General features: G+C 34.7%; 1 protein-coding gene across 2 annotated transcripts in view; it reads left to right on the top strand.

The window, feature by feature from the left end:
- CNTNAP2 (contactin associated protein 2) overlaps window positions 1-18,529 on the top strand; it is a 1,715,168-nt gene that overhangs the window by 993,286 nt on the left and 703,353 nt on the right. For both annotated transcript variants that reach the window (XM_045565113.1, XM_045565114.1), the window contains one exon: window positions 11,462-11,568. In XM_045565113.1, the coding sequence (XP_045421069.1) occupies window positions 11,462-11,568 (107 nt within the window). The remainder of the gene's footprint in view (window positions 1-11,461; window positions 11,569-18,529) is intronic.

Genomic DNA, 18,529 nt, shown 5'->3' with positions numbered 1-18,529 from the left:
TAAAAGCTAATACTATTATAACTTAAAGAGAATAAAAGTAGCATTGAGATTCTCTAACCAAAAGCAAATTATAGCCTATCCATTTTTCTATAGGGCAATCAGACTACTTTTATGTAAGATAATAAATCTGCATAAATGAACTGTTTGTAAATTAAAATTAAGCTTCCCAAATCATTTCATGAGCGTTTATAAAGTTAAGTGCCTGTTAATAAAACAGTTAGATTTTCATTGTTATTACTTTCTTTAAAATTATTTCCATTTGAAATGAATTATTTTCTTGAAAGGGGTTTAGCTTTGGGGAGATTGTGAAATTTGATTACTCTGGGCTTGAAAAAAACTAGTTTTTGACTTACCATATTTTTTCTGTTTCTAGTGAACTGAAGATTAATTATATAATGAGTTTAGAGTAACAACTGCATAATATGCATATCTTAGACTACAGTATAGATCTGTTGTCAAATCATTGATGTAGTCTTGATTCTTAACTTAAAACTAAAATTAGAGATTGAGTGACTAATTAGAAAACAGCATTTAAATGAATGTAGGATTAACTTATAGGAATATGAACAACATAATATCCATCCAACATTTAATGCCATCATTAGTCATATATGAAATGAAAAGAATTAAAATGTCTTTTTTCTTTCCTAGTCTTACTTGTAAAGTTTCTGTAATTATAGATATCCGACATGCGCAATTCACCATGCTGGTAAAAGCCTTTACCTAATCTTGCCCATGCTGTTCTCATGCTCCAGGGCACTTTCTTAAATTCTTAAGTGTTGCCAATCCTGCAAACTCATCTCAAGCACCATTTCCAAAGAGCTTCCATGATGACTACCCACCCCACCCCACCACAGCATCCTATATATAACAACTCTGTGTACCCCCAGAGAATCCTGCCCGTGCTTCTAGTAACATGGCAACACTTACCACAGCAAATTGAATTTATCAAATTTTCTTTAGAATCCTCAGTGCATCATACACTGCTTGGAACATAATAGACTCCTCAAAAAACATTCTTTCCATTTATAAACAAGGTGCAGAGAACTGCTCACTTTTTATGAGTTGTTTCTTCAGTAGACCTTAAATATATCTTCTCTGGAAAGCATTTCATTTTCCAGCCCCAAGTAATGTTAGTCGATTTACTTAAACCGGCAATTTCATATTTTGGGTTCAAATGTAAGTTCTCAAATAGTGCCCTAAAGATAGTAGTACATTTAATTCCACACAAAGACAAATAAAACATCTTTAGCTGTTGATGTTGGGGCATAATCAAATTAATAAGACAGTTTTTACGTGCCATATTAACTAGAATTTCTTTAAGTGCGCTAAAATTCTTAAACACGAATAAATTTGAAAGTATTTATTTCTATATACTCTTGCTTAACTGAGCATTAACATAAATAGGGATAACAGTGTGTAATTAGATCTTTTCTAGGAAGCATATTGAGAAGTAACAGTAGTGAACATACTTATTTAGAAAGTACTAAAAATACCAACAAAATTAACAACACTTTGAATTAACACATTATTTAAGAGATTATATTCAATCTAAAGAAAGAAAGCATTACATTATGATGACAGAACGTGTAAATCACCAGTTCTGTCTCCCACATTTATTGACATTTTTGAGGTCAGATTTGTGCACTGGGATCCTCTATCTTTTTTTACCATCAAAAGAAACAGGTGTGAAGAATGCTAGAAGACAGGGATTAAGGATATTAATCTTAGAATTTTATGTCTGGCAATAGCTAACTGTGAGACCTCCGGAAAATTGTTTAATATATTTCGCCATAATTATGCATCTCTGAAGGAAGTATTAAAAACCAATACTATTTGAAAACTTTTTACAACCTTAAAATTCTTTGATTCTTTGTATGTTGGAACATCTTTAATAGATGAGAAGTTCTTTAACCTGTTTTCTTCAATTCAGTAATCGATCAACGTGCATTTACTAATGATCTGCTATGTGTCTCATGTGCAGACTCAGATCTTACAGAAATAACTCTCCTAAAGAAATTTAAAATCTAGTTGGAGAGACAGGAAAATAATTACAGGATAAAACAAAACACTATGTCATGGGACTGTTAATCCAGTATCCCTTGGCCTCCTAAAGGACCTTACACTTTAATTCCCTGCCTTTCCTCAGTTTCAAATCCTCCATCTCCAGTACTGGTATAGATCTCTTTTCTTTACTCTTCAGAGACCAAAATCTGTAGCCTTTTTGCAAACGATATCCATCACAAACTGACTCTGATGAAGAGATTTCTAACCAGCTCAATTTACAACAAACACTGCCTTCCAAAGAGACTAGCATGTTTTCCAGAAAAAAAAAAAAAAAAAAAAACAGTGAGGACAGTAACAAAACAGTAGCAATCTCTTGTTGTTTTGAATCAGCTGTGAAAGTAATGACAGAAACATTAATTTTAATTTCTTCATTGTACTAAAATTCTGTGTAAACATAGTTTACCTCTCTGGACCCAGTGTTAAAAAAGAGAGAAGAGAAGAGAAGAGGAGGGGAGGGGAGGGGAGGGGAAAAGAGGGGAGGAGAGCAGAGGTGAGATAGAGCCACACATTGGAGAGAATGTGTTCAGCCAAAAGACATTCAAATTGCTTAAAAATAGCAAAAACATATTTCATTTATTTGCTCATTTCTTTATTGGAGAATAAGAGTTATTTAACTGTATATTATGTGCTTTCTGAAGATCTCTAGTTGACAGCTTTGTTCTCCATTGTAACTTGTGACAATTTTGTCATATTAAAAAGTACTAGCACTAGACAAGCATTTGTGCCCAAGTCCTGACTCTGCCACAAATGTGCTCTGTGACCTTGGGCACTCTTAATCTCACTGAATTGCCACAATTTTTAGTTTCTTCATCTGTAAAATAAAGGGATTAAATAAGGAGCTCTATAATTCTTTCTAGCTCTAAACTCTACCACTCTATTTCAGTGGTTTAATTTTTTTTTAACCCAGAAGAAGTGAACAGATGTGGATTTTACAATTTAAAAAATTAAAACCAACAGCAAAACATACATATAAGCATTATGATAATTTTATGTCATTGTGATCCTAACAGGCTATTAACTTAAGTTCTGAAACGAAAAGATCTTCAACAATATTAAAAGTATATATAACATTATAACATTATATATCATTAACATTATATAACATTATATATATAAGGCTGTGTAAACAATCTGCATGGCCAAAAGGCTCAATTACAATAATTTTCTCCTAGTATGTATTTCATTTGAGATTTTCCACTGTCTACAGCTCTTGGAAATTATAGTGGTGTCAGTAGTCCCTGCTAACGATTGTGTATACATGAATAGTGTATTCTTATAGGGAGGTTTGAGTTCATATCTAAACTACTGACATTTTTTTTTTTAAAAAGGGTCATACCTACATGGCAAATTGCTCAATTAAAGCATAAAACAACACATACTTCTATTCCATTAGTCTGTCTTTCTCTTAATGTATCACTATTAGTTTATATTTACTGTAGACCTATTATGTGTTTTATTATCTACTAAGGATAATCTTACCTATCTATTATGCTCCAATTTCAAAATGTTTCCAGCTTTTGTATTGATTTTTTCATATAAATTTTAGGATTCATTATAGCTTGTCTAATTTCCCATTAGTAATGTTTGTGGTTTGTATTCTCCCAACAAGGTACAGGTACCTTAAATATCTTTCGCCCTTTTTCTGTCTCTCATCTTCTTCCCTTCTACCTACATTCCACCATATATTCTCTTTCTCTCCTAGTTTATGCCTAAACTTTTCCTAGTCTTCCCTTGCAATTAGTAATCAAAGATTCAGCAGGTAAAACATGTAGCTCGGTGCTACGTGTTCCTGTGCATTTCATAGAATTTACCTTTGGACACAGTATTTCTTGTATCTCTTTTTTGTTGTCGTCTTTTTCCCCCGCTAAAGAAGATGAGACTGAGATAAGGCTTAATAACTTTTTTGAAGAAGTATAGGTTATAACTATTCTAAATTTAGCTCATGTGGGAAAAAGAAAAAACAAAGTTTGAGTTAAAACTTAATACTTACTGGCTTAAAAGTTTTTGTAGGGTCTGGAGTTTCCTTGCAAAAGGAAAGTTATTATCTCAAACTGAAATTTTCACTGTTTATTCCTGGTTCTTAAACACAGAATATCTGAGGCATTTTTAATTAATTTACCTCCCAGTAATTAATTAATAATGTAACCCCTTTAATCCTTTTGTTTTTTTGCAGTATCATTCTACTCCAGATTTTTATGATTTTCTACTTGGAGCATTAAAACAGTTACTTAGTTGACTTTGCCTTTAGTTTTTCCCTTTCCAGTTTATCCTGCATATTATTTCTACTTTAATATCATAAAATACATGTTAATCAAGTAATTTTATTTTTGAAGACTTTTAATGTCTTCATGGCCAGTAAAAAATGTACTAAATCCCAAACTTAGTTAAAACCATTCTCTTAGGAACCAAGATAATACAGGCCCACCATACATTCATCTGATGACCTGGCTTTATTTTGCTTGTTGATAAAGTTCAGAATTTTTTGAGCAGTGGAAGGACTATATATCATCACACAATCTCCTAGAAATACTGTTTCTTGCATTAAACTTCTTGAAAAGAAAGCTTAATTGAATGGCACAGTTTACAAAGTAGGTACTCAATAAGTATCTGTCCATTGAATAAACAATGCTACATTCTCCAAGAAAATCCCTGATGTAACAATCAATACACTTTACCATCTGAACTCAACCTATGTTCATAAATTCAATATCTACTGGTTCAGCTATTTTCGGTTGCAAGTAATATAAGACAACACATCATGACTTGAACAACAGCCACCATCAAATGTATTATGTCATACATAGTAAGAAGGCAAGATGTAGGTCAACATGAGCATAGAGTAATGGCAGCTCTCTTGGGCTTAGGATATGTTTCTTGTTGCAACAAAGTCCCCAAATAACAATGGCTTAAACAATATAAAAGTTTATTTCTCTTTCATAAAAACATTTGGGTAGGCCCGGGGCTGGTATGTTATCTGAGACTGAGGCTACTTAGATATTTTCCTTTGCCACCCTCTGTGTTTTGAGATAGCTGCTGTGGGTCTCACAATCACAGGGTCATTTCTGGAAATACGTCGGGAGGACCAAAAAACAAAAAATAGTGCATACTCTTCCTCTTTAAAGCTTAATCTAGACATTCCACATACCACTTCCATTGCTTTGAACTTAGTCTCAGGGCCCCCTAACTTAAAGAAAGCTGGACAAATGTCTTTAGCTAGTGGTTCTATGTCAAGACATAAATTCTGTTGCTATAGAAGCAGATGGTAAATTTCGAAGAACAATGTGCAACAGTTTAATCACACCACTAAGAGGTCTTTTACCTTAAGTCTATTACCTTAATTCCATGCCAGTATTTCTCATATCAGGAGTATATAGAGACCTCATTTGCTAATTACATTTTCACAAATAAATACAATTTCTTGAGGATAAAATTTCCTTTATTCTTTGTTTCTCCAGAATTTATTTCAGAATGTCTTATCTGGAGCAGGGAACTGACTGATTGAAAAGAAGTTACTGTTATTTATTTAGATTCAATACAGTTCAACCTGGAGACAGGTGAATGGACTGATTTGCCATGCAGAGTCTTCTCGCCTGTGAATCTACAACCTTTTAACAGACATTTTTATTCACAGAACAATGAGGAATATATTGTAAAACTATAACTCTAAGTAAATTAACAAAATAAGATAAAGTGAACTCTGGTTTATTATAATAAAAAAGATTTAAAAAGCAGAAAACTCAAGGTGCCTATAAGACTAAAATTAATGATCAGTATGGTTAATATAGAAATGTATAATTGTTGGATAGATGTGGACCAAAGGTACTTGATTATTTTTTTAATGAAACTTTGGGGCATTTGTAGGCAATACAGTAAATATCTCTGCATTTAAGTATTTCCATAAATAAATGCTTGTTGAAGGAGCACCATCAATATAATGTTAGCATTTCTAGTTATGCCACTGTAATATGCCATTGTTTAGTAATGAAATATTAAATTAATTACTGGAATTATGGTTACTTATCTATATAATTTACATTTGAAAAGAAGAAATATAAGGCAGTGATATGTACCCCATACAGCATATCCTTTCAACTAAAATTAAAGTCTAATTAGCATGAGCATAAAAGTGCTAAAATACTGTTGAGATCAGTATAGAAGGGAACAGAAGAAACTCCACTGTGATTATAGAAATAGCTCTGAGAGCCAAGAGCATGAAAAACAGTATTCAAGAAAGCAAACATTCTAAATAAATTTCTTGCCTTAATAACAAAAAATAAAATTTGGTGCTGAGATGGAGGGAAAAAAAATCATAAATTCAGGAGGTAATTTATACTGGGATGGTAACTTATAAATTGTTTTAAATAATTTCCCAATAGATCATAAAAATAACCTATCAGTAACTTAAAAGCAGTCTTTTCCTTTCTAAAATTTAGAACAAAGCATATTTAATGTCCAGGTATAAAATTCATATTAATCTAAAAGCAAATTAGATATCCTGGCACTGGTATCTGCATGAGAACTAAGCAGGGAGTCTCGGCTGACTCTGAGATTGAGAATACTAAACTTGATTTTAAGGTGAAATGAAACTGCCTTTATATTCAGTGATTACTTTTAATGAATTATATGAAGTCTACAGTCAGGTTCTGAAATGATTAAACTTACTAAATGAGATTATGAGATTATTTTATGTCACTCTGAATGGATAATATAAAAATTGGTAGAAGGGCCTATGGGAAAAGAGTAGTCTTAGGAGAAATGTCTGAATAGATCAAATATGCCCTTGCTACATGCCATCTTCTCTCCTTGTGCCCCCTTCCTGGACTGGTGCTTCTCTTGCTCAGTGTCTGCATTCTCCTTTGAGTCCCCACTGCAAAGAAGTGCAGTGTTCCAGCCATGTCATTCCAAGCGTGGTGCTCTGACCAGCCACAGGAGCGTCACCCGGGAGCTTGTTAGAATTTCAGATCTTACACTCCACCTCAGGCCTTAGGATTCAGAATCTTCACTTTAACAAGACTTTCAAGTGATTCCTGTGCACATGAAAGTTTGGGAAATACTGCTTTTGAGTACCAAGGACTCGGGTTATAAGCAACCGCAAGCTATTCTGATAAATCTTCTCTGCTAATTATTATTTAGTACCACATGAGCATATTGTCACATGGATTTCTGGAGTCCTGGTGCTGTGACTACGGGTTTTATGTTGGGTTCTACAGAACCAAATGTAGTTTTAAAGGTAACACAAAAATTTGATTTGAATTTTATTTAAAAATATCTATTTAAACTTTTAAACACTGTCCATGGAGTGGGGAAAAAAACCTTCAAAGTGCTTTGAAGATTACCAACACATTCATTTATGCTGTCAGGTTAACATTTTTTAGATTCGAAATGAAATTTTTTCCCTATCCCTGTTTCATTAAGTAGTATCCATAAACTACCAAGTGAGCTACTCCAAACAAACAAATCTGATACCATTTGCAGTTTCTTCTATCTGTGAATGCCAGTGTTCTCAATGCCTTGCAATTAAAATCAAGTACAGCAATACAAGAGATGCTGTGGGTAAAATAAAACGGCAGCTGTCTTCCATCACCCTGGGTTGGATGGTTGCATCCACCCAAACAGCCACTCTGCCCATGTAGATCCATTTGATAGTAATTGTTACATATTTGAACTTTCAAAATATAGCTTATGTTTGTCTTATGTATTGGAATATTCATAACTTTCATTTGAATAAAATGCATTTTGATTCTGAATCATTTTGAAAATCCTTAACTAAAAGGATTCCAACCGAAAGAGACAGGAAGGGCTGTCTAGAGTCAGAGTTAAGTGGATTCATCACTTATCTGGAGCCCTTTGATCACAACAAATTGACAACTGTCAACTTCTCCCCTGTATGTTCCTGATCCTGGTCAACTCATTCTTGTGTAGAAGCAGTTGACTCATTTTTGATGTGAATCAAACTTTCAAGGTAGGGCACGCCATGTAACAAATTATACATTTCCTGTGGCCCACTAAAGAATTACTTTGTTAGAGCAAAGGTCTGGATGTAAGACTAAAATCATAGAGGAGAATAATCTATATTTCTCACAGTAAAAGAGGATATTTCCTTTGAAATTATTTCAATTTTTTGGTGGTATTACTTTCTAGGATTAAATTCATCCATTTCCTTTAGTCAATCTGTCAACAGGCAGTTACTGAGTATACACCTTTTTATGTAAACAATCATAAGGTAAAAATCTCAACTGCAGGAGCCTGAGTTTACAAGGGACAGATGCACCAACAAATAATTACTCAGCAACGTTGTAATAGCGTATTGGACATATGCAAAATAAATAATTAGGAAAGAGTCAGTTAGGTTAACTCGTATTTTGCTTTGCTTGGTAACTGGTCCTAACTTTAAAAAGTATATGTGCGTGCATGTGTGTGTGTGTATGTGTGTGTGTGTGTGTGTGTGTAAATATATATAGTATTTGATTTCCCACCATTAAGAATTAGAATGCCAAGAATCAGCATAAGGAGAATGTCAAATTTATAAATATAAATCACAAGAAACCAACATTAACAATAAAACATTAAAACCCAACTTAAATAAAAAATCACTTTCAAAGAAATCTTTAGTACTGAATTTTAAAAGTAGTCGGCCTTCCATAATCCTGGGTTCCATATCCATGGATTCAACCAACTGCAGATGGAAAGTATTTGGAAAAAAAACAGTAAAAAAAACCAATATAATAGTACAAATGTAACTAATCTAGGAATGATTTAAGGTATATGGGAGGATGAGCATAGGTTAAACGCAAATACTACACCACTTTATATAAGGGACTTGATCATGCATGGATTTTGGTATCTGCAGGGGTTCCTGGAAGGGTCCCCACAGATGCTGAGGAATGATCATATTTAGATAACTTGATGGTTATATGCTTTTCATGTGTGCACATACACAGTAATCTTTTCTATCATTGAGAGTTGGATTTTCTACTTTGTGCCTCATTTGGAGCACATTTAGATTCCAACCAAGTTTCTCTTTGCTACTCAGTACACTTCTGCACTACTTCCCCCTGAATTAATTGATATAATGAGCTGATGTAAATTACTTTCAATATTAGGCTGAGTTAATATTAACCCACAATAATTTAGAAAGCAAATATACTACACAAATGCATAGACATACTGAATTCCAAAAATAGCCATCAAGAGTGTTTTACTTTCATGTAGTTTTGGAGAGTCTGGTGCATTGCTTCTTCCTTCCACAATGTGGAGAATCAGGCCTGCTCTGGATGTAAATTCCTTCTGCTGTGACCCCTGCTTGGGGCTTGCATAGCCTAGTGGCTAACCAACGACTCTAACAACCCTGGACCACCTGCGCTCGCTGTCCTACCTCCTTGTCAGTCCTCTTTTCACCTACTCTTCTAAAATAATTTTCAACATTTTAAACATAAACATGCAACTGTCTTTTATGCCCAGGAGAAATTTTCTAAACTTTATTAAGTTCTTTATTTATCATCCACCCACAACTCTTCTAATATCCACATTTACATAGCATTTCATATTTCTTTTATGACTCATCAAATTCTTCCTGGTTTTATATTTTGCATGAATCTTATACCCCACCCCCACTTCTACCTAGATTATAAGATCTTTAGAGATAAACCCTCTTTGTAGCATTGATAACACTAAGCCCAAATTCTATGAAAAGTAGCTATGAAATTTAGAGTAAATTTTCCATCCCTAATGAATCCAGTATCACTCTTTTGCTTTTATTGTACTTTCCCCCAATATTGTTTTTCTTCTCATTTTCTTCTCTTATAATTCTGTCCATTCACTGAAGTTCAACCTAAAAGCTTTTAATTTTACCCCAAATCTACATATGACCCCTCATGTGAAATTCCATAGTAGTTTATTTGTCCATGCATTATGCCATTTTTCATTTCGGCCTTACATGATAGTTTTTATACAAAACGTATCTACTTTCATAGGCAAGCTCTTTAAAAGCTATGAATATAATCTTTGTTTTCCATAGTGCTGTGCATATAGCAAGTGTTCAATACTGTTGCAAGACTACAGGTTTGTAAAGAACAGCATCTCTACACAGAACCAGCATGCTCCATGCCAAACCGAACTGTGCCCTGCTACAAGTGGTTTTAGGCATGGCTAATGATCAGTCAAGGACAGGAGTTGGAGAATGCTATTTCTAAGACCAGCTCTATAACATTCTGCAACAAGGAGCTACTAGAGCATTATGATTAAGGGGTTCCTTCAGGGTGGCTCTCTTATCAGTCCACTGCCTGTGATCCATTATTATGGATTCTGATATTTTAATCTGGGGGGATTTTCTACTTTTAAGATTTAACTATTAAAATCTAGACATCCTTTGTGATACTAATACATAAAATTAATACCTTTTCTGATCTGTGAGCTTCTTAACCAAGATTATAAAGAATTGTGTTGTGGGGAAGTTGGAGAAAGGAATCTATGGGAAGGATAAGGGGTTGTGACCAGGACAAAGGAAAGAGTTTGTGCCATTGAAAGAGTGTTCCAGAACAAATTTCAACTTTACTATTGCTAAGGTACAGTCAAGCTGTGCCCTGGAAGCTGATCCAGATACTCATAGCTCCTACATATTGGCCCACTGTTTCCTGCTTATTAATTATCTACTTCATGAACATTATCTCCAAACCTCAAAATTATTTATAAGGTAGATGAGATTATCCTATTTTTCAAAAGAGCAAATTGAGGTTCGAAAAGGTTAAATTAAGTAGTCACAATTATTAAATACTTATCTAATAAATAGAAAGACATAGATTTGAATACAAAACTTGTATTTTTCCCTTACAATAAAATATCTTTTCTTCCTCTTCAAGTAGGCTGCTTTAATTATCCAGTTGGGTATAGGAGGAGATGTTTGAAGACACAGAAATCTTTTCTTTTCAGATTGATATATTTTCATGGCATTATTTCAAAAACTCAAGAAGCTATGAAAAACTCTGTGTTGCTCCTCTTTAACTTGTTGTTGGCCTTGACAAAGAACAAAACAGGACAGGCAAAAAGAGGGCTTATCTTTCATCTCTCACCAGAAGTGAACTTAGCTAGTGTCTTTGTTTGGGGGTAAAAGAAAAATAAAATGAATCTGTGATATGTGAATGAATCCCTCAGCTGCTTGTTAGTATCTACTGTTTACTAAGAGAGAGGAAGCACCAAGCCTGTGATACATCATCTTTGTTGCGCTTGGCACCTTCCATCATGAATCATATTAATCTGCTTAAACTAACAAGGATTAATTGCCTTGGTAGGGCAACCTGGCATTGAAATGATATATTGCCAAGACAGCTTGGAATTTGGCCACTCGTAAATCTCATTTGTTTGTTGGTTTGTTTCTGTTTGTCTCTTTCTCTGACAGATGTGTGCCCAATCACTGTGAGCATGGCGGGAAGTGCTCGCAAACGTGGGACAGCTTCAAATGCACTTGCGATGAGACGGGATACAGTGGGGCCACCTGCCACAACTGTGAGTGCCAATTCATCTTACTTTAATCTTCTAATTGCAAGAGAATCCCAGGTCTTCAGTTATGCTTTAAAGCTCAGCAACCTGAATAACGCACACACTACATCAGTGGAATCTGAAAAACCCGGATTTCACTGTCCATCCTAAAAAAAAAAAAAATATATAGCATTCTGGTTGTCAAAATATATTTTTTCATGCCTAATGACTCAGGAAGAGGGACCAGTGTTTCCAGTGTTCTGGAAACACGTAGCTGAAATTGGAACGTGGAGCTTGGATTCGCCTCTCTGTGTCTAAGCCATGCCTGTCTGGGTAGATTGTTTGGGAAATTGTGTCAGTGTGATGTCTCTGACTGGATCCTCATTTATCAATTCATCAGAGAGGGAGACAGAGTGTAATTTGAACATTTAGGTTCTTGACAGTGGGTGCCTCATGCTTTAGCCCCAGTATTTGGCTACCTTTTTTTTTTTCAGATCAGAGAAATGAGTTAGAAAGTGGAAAATCTAAAAGTTGAATGTCTAAAATAAAAGCATAAGGAGGAAAAATTTAAAAAATATTAAAAATAAAAAGTAACATACAAAAAGATTGTAAAACACAGGTGTGCCTTATTTTACATAACAGATTTATCCCAAAAGATGAATAAAAATTCGTTTTTAGAACTTAAAGAATATTATTAATTGAATGCTAACTCTATAATTGTAATATTAAATTTCTAGTAATGCATTGTCATTTGCAAAGCACTTTCGAAAACAAATTAGGCATAAATCATATAGTTGAGAGAGGAGGGTCGTCTATTGTGTGCATGTTGTGTGCATGTATGTGTGTGTGTCTGTGTGTGGCAGGAGAAAGAAAGAGGGAAGGAAAGAGATTCAACCTTCTCTTAATATGCTCAAACGCTGAAACTATAATATCTAAACCCTCTGATTATACAGATGGATTTCTCTTCATTTTTCTTTTATGAACCAATGACAAGCAAAATATCCTCAGACTAGAGCCTTGGGGACAGTAAAAATGCCATGAAGCTCTCTAAGCCTTTCCACACTCTTATTTGTAGAAATGTACAATAAGAAATCCTGTTTAGAATGTATTGTAAGTCCTCAACTAAAAAAAAAAGGTTGTGCACATTAATTTGATTAGGTAGATATTCAAAAACAAGAGGCAAACGAGATCTTAGAAAAATTAACATTGATGGGAAGATGTACAAGAGAGTCAAAACAGACACTTAGTAGATGCATTATCTGTATTTACATCCACTAAAATATTTTAATGACTAACAAAGATAATTGATATCTAAATTAATTAAATGAAAGGAATTATAACTAAATTTTTTTCCTTACCAAGCACACCAAAATGTTAACTTTCAGTATATGATATTCATTATATAAAATATGATGTTCAAATTAGGTAATTTTGGTACAAGTAGGTACCTTCATTCCACGAGTATAATTTGTATATTATGTGTTACAGATTTCATGTTTAATTACACAGGCTCATGTCAAAGAGCAAGAAATCAGGGGTGGTTACAAAATTTCCTATCTCAGTGACACTTTGATATTGAATCAAAAAGCAAATTATTCTTTTTTATACCTGCTTCCATTATTAAAATGCACAGTAAAGAGAAACACAAAATTTTAAAAATCTATGCTACTGGTTGAACAGTTGAGTTTTTGTTTTTGTTTTTTTAAGATTAGTGACTCCAAGGCTTAGAAATGTCCTAAGTGTGTTTTTGTGCAGCAGTAGTGGTGAGCTTTAAATGTAGAAGAGGAACATTATCTCTTGCTCCAGTGCTCCTTCTTACATGTTTCTCATTCCATTTTTATTTCTAAAGAAGTAGAACCATTCTTCATAATATGGAAAGCCTGATTTTTTGTTGCCATTTCTAAATGAGGCCAAAATCTTGACTATCCAAATGTATGTATTAACAGAGATTAGAAGACCATATTGCATAATTCAAGGAAAGTTGATTGGAAACTACCTTGTTTTAAAACAATATACCTTGGAGCTTAGTGAAGGGCATTTTTTTTCCTAATAGCCTGGAAGACTTGATCATCTCTTAGATGTCCCCATGGATGAGTTAAAAATTGAGAGTCTGGTATAGGACATAACATAATGCTAGGAGATACATTGTACGCCATTTGGTTTGATACAGAATAAAAATTTTGCATTTTTACTACATCGGTGACCACATTCATAGCAAGAAGACTGAAGTGAAAAGACTCTGGTTTCTGATGCCAGCTTTGAGATCATAATGCTGTGTGGCTTTGTAGTAAGTCACCTGACTTCTTTTGGACTTTCTTTATTCCGCTGTTGACTAAATGGTTGCTAAAAGTATCTTAGCCGATGAGCTGAGATTTTTAGTTGCTTATTCTGTGTTCTGTGCTTTCGAACTTTGTTAGTGTTATAAAATATTTTGCTTTGTTATTTCCTGCAGAAGGCAAGGGGTTCCTTTTGAAAAGAAATTATGCTAATTTTAAATTGTATTATTTAAAAAAATAAGGAGTAAGTAACTGAAATCTACAGTTTAGTGTAACTACACATTTGGTAGAGCTTCAAACATTATAGGTTATTTGCATACATTTTCCACACCAGTTCAGGCTTGGTCAGGATGAAACGTGATCATCCGGGATAGAGGCCCTAGATCAAGAGAGGACGTAGAAGCGTGTTTGCTAAGTCACACTGCCTAGTGTTGACCTCAGCTCTACTACTTATTTACTTGCACCCTTGGCCTGCAGTCTCAACCCCTGGGCAGTGACCAGGTACCAGTCTGTGGGCTGTTAGGAACCGGGCATACATCATCGCCTGAGCTCCACTTTCCCCAGCCTCCTGCCCCCATCTGTGGAAAAATTGTCTTCCATGAAACCGGTCCCTGGTGCCGAAAGTTTGAGGACTACCACCCTTGGCCACATAAACTCTTTGAGTTTCAGTTTTCTCCAGTGTGAAATGAATACAGTAACTGCATCTGTCGCATAAAGCCATTGTGGAATTAAATGAAATGATTGGTGGAAGACACTGAGAAGAGCTTTAGCATGTTTAGTACTCAATAAACGTTTGCCATTTCATCCCTTTCAGAGCAATTGTCCCCTTGCTCTGAACTCTATGCCAATAATTGTCTATATCACACACAAATTGTTGCTTAATTTCATGCCCCCATACATTGTTTGCTGTCGCTTCTACGACAGATTTGGCCTTGAAGTGAATGATTGGTTTCCATAGCATTTGTTTTCCAGAAAAATTGAAGAACATTAAAATAAATCTGGAAGTCTCCTAAATCTACCTCTATTCGTTTATTTGTGGGTTTGTTTATACATAGAGACCTTATTTTCAAATAAATGATATTATTGGGCTCAGAGGATTGCCATTTACCGTGCCTTGAGGAGTCAAGTTCTCATCCTTTGAGTGAGGAAACCCCACAGGGGAAACCAAAGATCACCAGAGATGATCTGAGCGCAGGAAAGAGAAAGCCAATTTTTGTTGCTGAGAAATGAAAGAGGCTAGTCTGTGACAAAATGCAAATACATTAAACTGTTGCGGTTTTATACTTTTTAAATTTTCTTATGCAGGTATTCCATTCTCAATGAATCTTTTAAGAACTGACTGGTAGCATACCTGAACGTCATATCATGACAAAGGCAGTCAAATACTGTGTTGTGTAGTTTGTGTGTGTGTTTGTTATATTGACTTATCCCTGCTTCACTCTCCAAAAAGTACTATATAAGGATGTGTTTTTCTTTTGTGAGCAAAACTTCATGTTTATAGCTGCAGTCTTTCCTCTTAGTGATGCTATATACTTTTCAGTGGTGCTCTCCAAGCTTACGTTTCAATACTTCAAATGCTCTTTAATATCTACCTATTATCCTAGTGTTTACACATGTGCCTTAAACGTTCAAGATTATTTTATATAATTTAATTTACATCAATTAAATTCAAGAAACCATACGTTATCTCAGGGCTTAGCAGATATTCTCACTCCTTAATATGCCGCTGCATCCTCTTTTATACCTCAGTCATTTCTGCATATATTAGTCCCTTACGTGGAACTGCCCTAAAACTCCCCAGAATATCCTTGACGACATAAAAACTTTTGTCAATTTAACAAGTACAAGAGGGTAAAGGATAGTATTTTAGTATTTGACAAAAATAAACAATGCTTTGGGTGGAAATCTTTAAGAATTATTAAATGGCAGATGTGCATTCTGACAGAAAATATTTTTCCAGATCTTTTTATTAAAGGAGAGATTCTCACCTTGCCCAGATATATGAACATGGCATTTCCAGTGGTAGTAAGAGGAGATAAACTAGATGACCTATACTGTTCTCTCCTAATTTTAAAACTGTGGGATTTCTGAATTCTGAAATAGTAGGAAGGAACAGGTCCTGATGTTGCCACACAATTGTAAAAGTAAAATTTTTACCAGCCAATGGTTAGAGAAAAATTTAAATTTAAAAGGTCACAATTCCACACATTGTACTCTGGAGCTCTTACACTGGGTCCATAAATTTGTAAACTGCAAATTACACTGTACCTTATTACTGCACAGGTGAAAAGCACACAGGATTTCAATAGCTCACACCATGTTATTTATAATCCATTATACCTATAAGTAATTTAATTCACAGCATAATTTTCAAAAAGAATTTAATCCTACTTATTGTAGTCACATCACCCTTGAGCATCATTGGCACTAAGAAATTTGGTGTCTTCATGCACTGGAAACTACCACAACTTAGGCATAAATGGTAACAGTTTGGAGTTGAGCATTGGTACACAAACAGTCATTGGATAGACCATGTTATATATATGAAATAAAATTTAGGTATTTAGCCTTACAGAACGGGAATCCGCTCTTTAGCTACAAGTTAATTGGCTTGCCAGATCCTATGTGGTTTGCCTATGTCTTATCTTGATTTTTGACCATACTTTTCCTCCTATTTTCCCCTCCATCCCATTCACCTCATTTTGGTTTTTGGTGCATGCCCTGCAACCTCCCACCATCTACCCCCCCAGTGCCACCACCCCACCACAAGACTTCTGCACATCTTCCCTCTTTGCTTCACCTAGTACATTTCTATTCATCCTTCAGATTTCAGGTCAGTAGTCACCTTCTCAAAGAAGCTTTCCATGACCCTGTAATTAGGCCAAATTTTCTTATTTTAAGATGTACATCTTCCTTTTAGCACTAGTGATGATTGTGATTTTGCATTTATTATTTGTTGTTATTTAATAATGTCTGTCTCCTGCACTGTACTATAATCTCTGGGAGGAGACAGTTCCAAATTCCATCTACCATTTAATATCCAAGGCTGACCCAGCACATAATATACGCTCAGTGAATATGCTCTGAATCAAAGAATCTAAGAGTGTCAGAGAGCATAGAGAGCACTGAGGTTTTTTCTCCTAAATCAATGACTTTTATACAAATTTATGAAGACAGTGTAACTATAAAGAGAGAGTAAAGCTAAAGGGAAAAAAAGAAAAATGGAAAAAAAGGGAGTAAAGAATAAAGTAAGGATTAATGGAAGGCAGAGATGGTGGTGACCATAATAACAGAAGAAACCACTATAAGAGGTGTAAAATTATTATAAGAAATTATATGGAGGAATTCAGCATATTGGCAAACAAATCTATACATTTCAGATGATCTTTCAGGAAAACACTGTGCCATGTTAGGACACATCGTTCATTATTGTAACTTGTGGGAATATATTGTAACAGTAGCAAAGCAAGTTGCAACAAAAATAATATCTTACATCATAGGGTGCAGTCAATTACTGTGCTGGCTGACTGCATGAGCTATTCTAAAACAGATATGCATATGTTAAAATATTGACTACGTAGTGCATGACAGAAAAAGTTTAAACTTGGTGGAAAATTTGAATAACTTGAACATAACTGTCCCTTGATTTATGAAATATTATACATGTATCCTTGCTACAAGGAAATTATGGAGAGGAAAAACCACTCAGGGTTTGAAATTAGATTTTCTCATGTCAATTCCCAAGCTATATGGCAAACCTTACTTCACTATCAGCTGAACATTCCTAGTTCTAGGACAATGACTGTCTCCCATACCTTATAAATTCTGTTTCCTTAAACATTCTTGTGCATTAGTGTGGATTTCATTTATACCTACAGAGAGTAAAGCCAGCTCTTCCACTACATGCTACAGGTTACTGACAACAGTAAAATGTGAAGTAGTTTTAATCCTCTTCCTCCCCACCCCACCCCCACTGCCCCCACTGCTGAAGCTATCTTGGTTTTGTGTTTTTGGACAAGTCACTCAACCTCTCTGAATTTAAGTTTCCTCTTGAATAATCAATGAGATATTGTCTGTTAAAGTACTTTGTAAATTTAAAAATATCCTAATTTTTAAGAACATGTTATCAGTCAACCAAACTTTTCTCTGATTATAAGTCACATAAGGACACTGAACACTGATATAGTCCTCGTTCAGTACACAGACCTTATCTTTATATCTATGATTCTTGAGGAAAAGACCATAGGGTGTCTCAATATTTAAGCAAATACTCACTGAAAAGATAAGGCTTTATTAGCAAATATAATGCCTACACTGGTTGATTCATATTCATAGGGTAAGTTTGCTCTTTCTAGTCTAGATGTGGCATTAAGTAGACAGATTGGCTGCTTTGTAGTGACTAACTACCAAATTCTTCCAATTTGACCTCCTGTTCCATTCCAACACCAGGACCTACTTGAAATTCTCCTTGTGTCCCAGTTATGAAGGAGTAGCTGTAGGACACAACTACAGAACCATGGGGTACGGAGGGTTTGTATTCCTCCCATCATGTTTTCATTTTTTATTCATCAATATGTTGAAAACTGACTCCAGTGCACTTACAGGATAGATGCTGAGTGTGGGGTAGAAAGTAGAAGAGGGCAAAGAACACTAAGATGCAGCATTAAATAGCCCTCATCAAAAAAGTTTATAGTTTCCTTAAAAATAGAAGC

This window comes from Lemur catta, chromosome 11 (assembly GCF_020740605.2).
Source record: "Lemur catta isolate mLemCat1 chromosome 11, mLemCat1.pri, whole genome shotgun sequence".
Taxonomy (NCBI): Eukaryota; Metazoa; Chordata; class Mammalia; order Primates; family Lemuridae; genus Lemur; species Lemur catta.
Note: the sequence above shows the minus strand (reverse complement) of the source record. Positions and strands in the feature narration are given on the sequence as shown.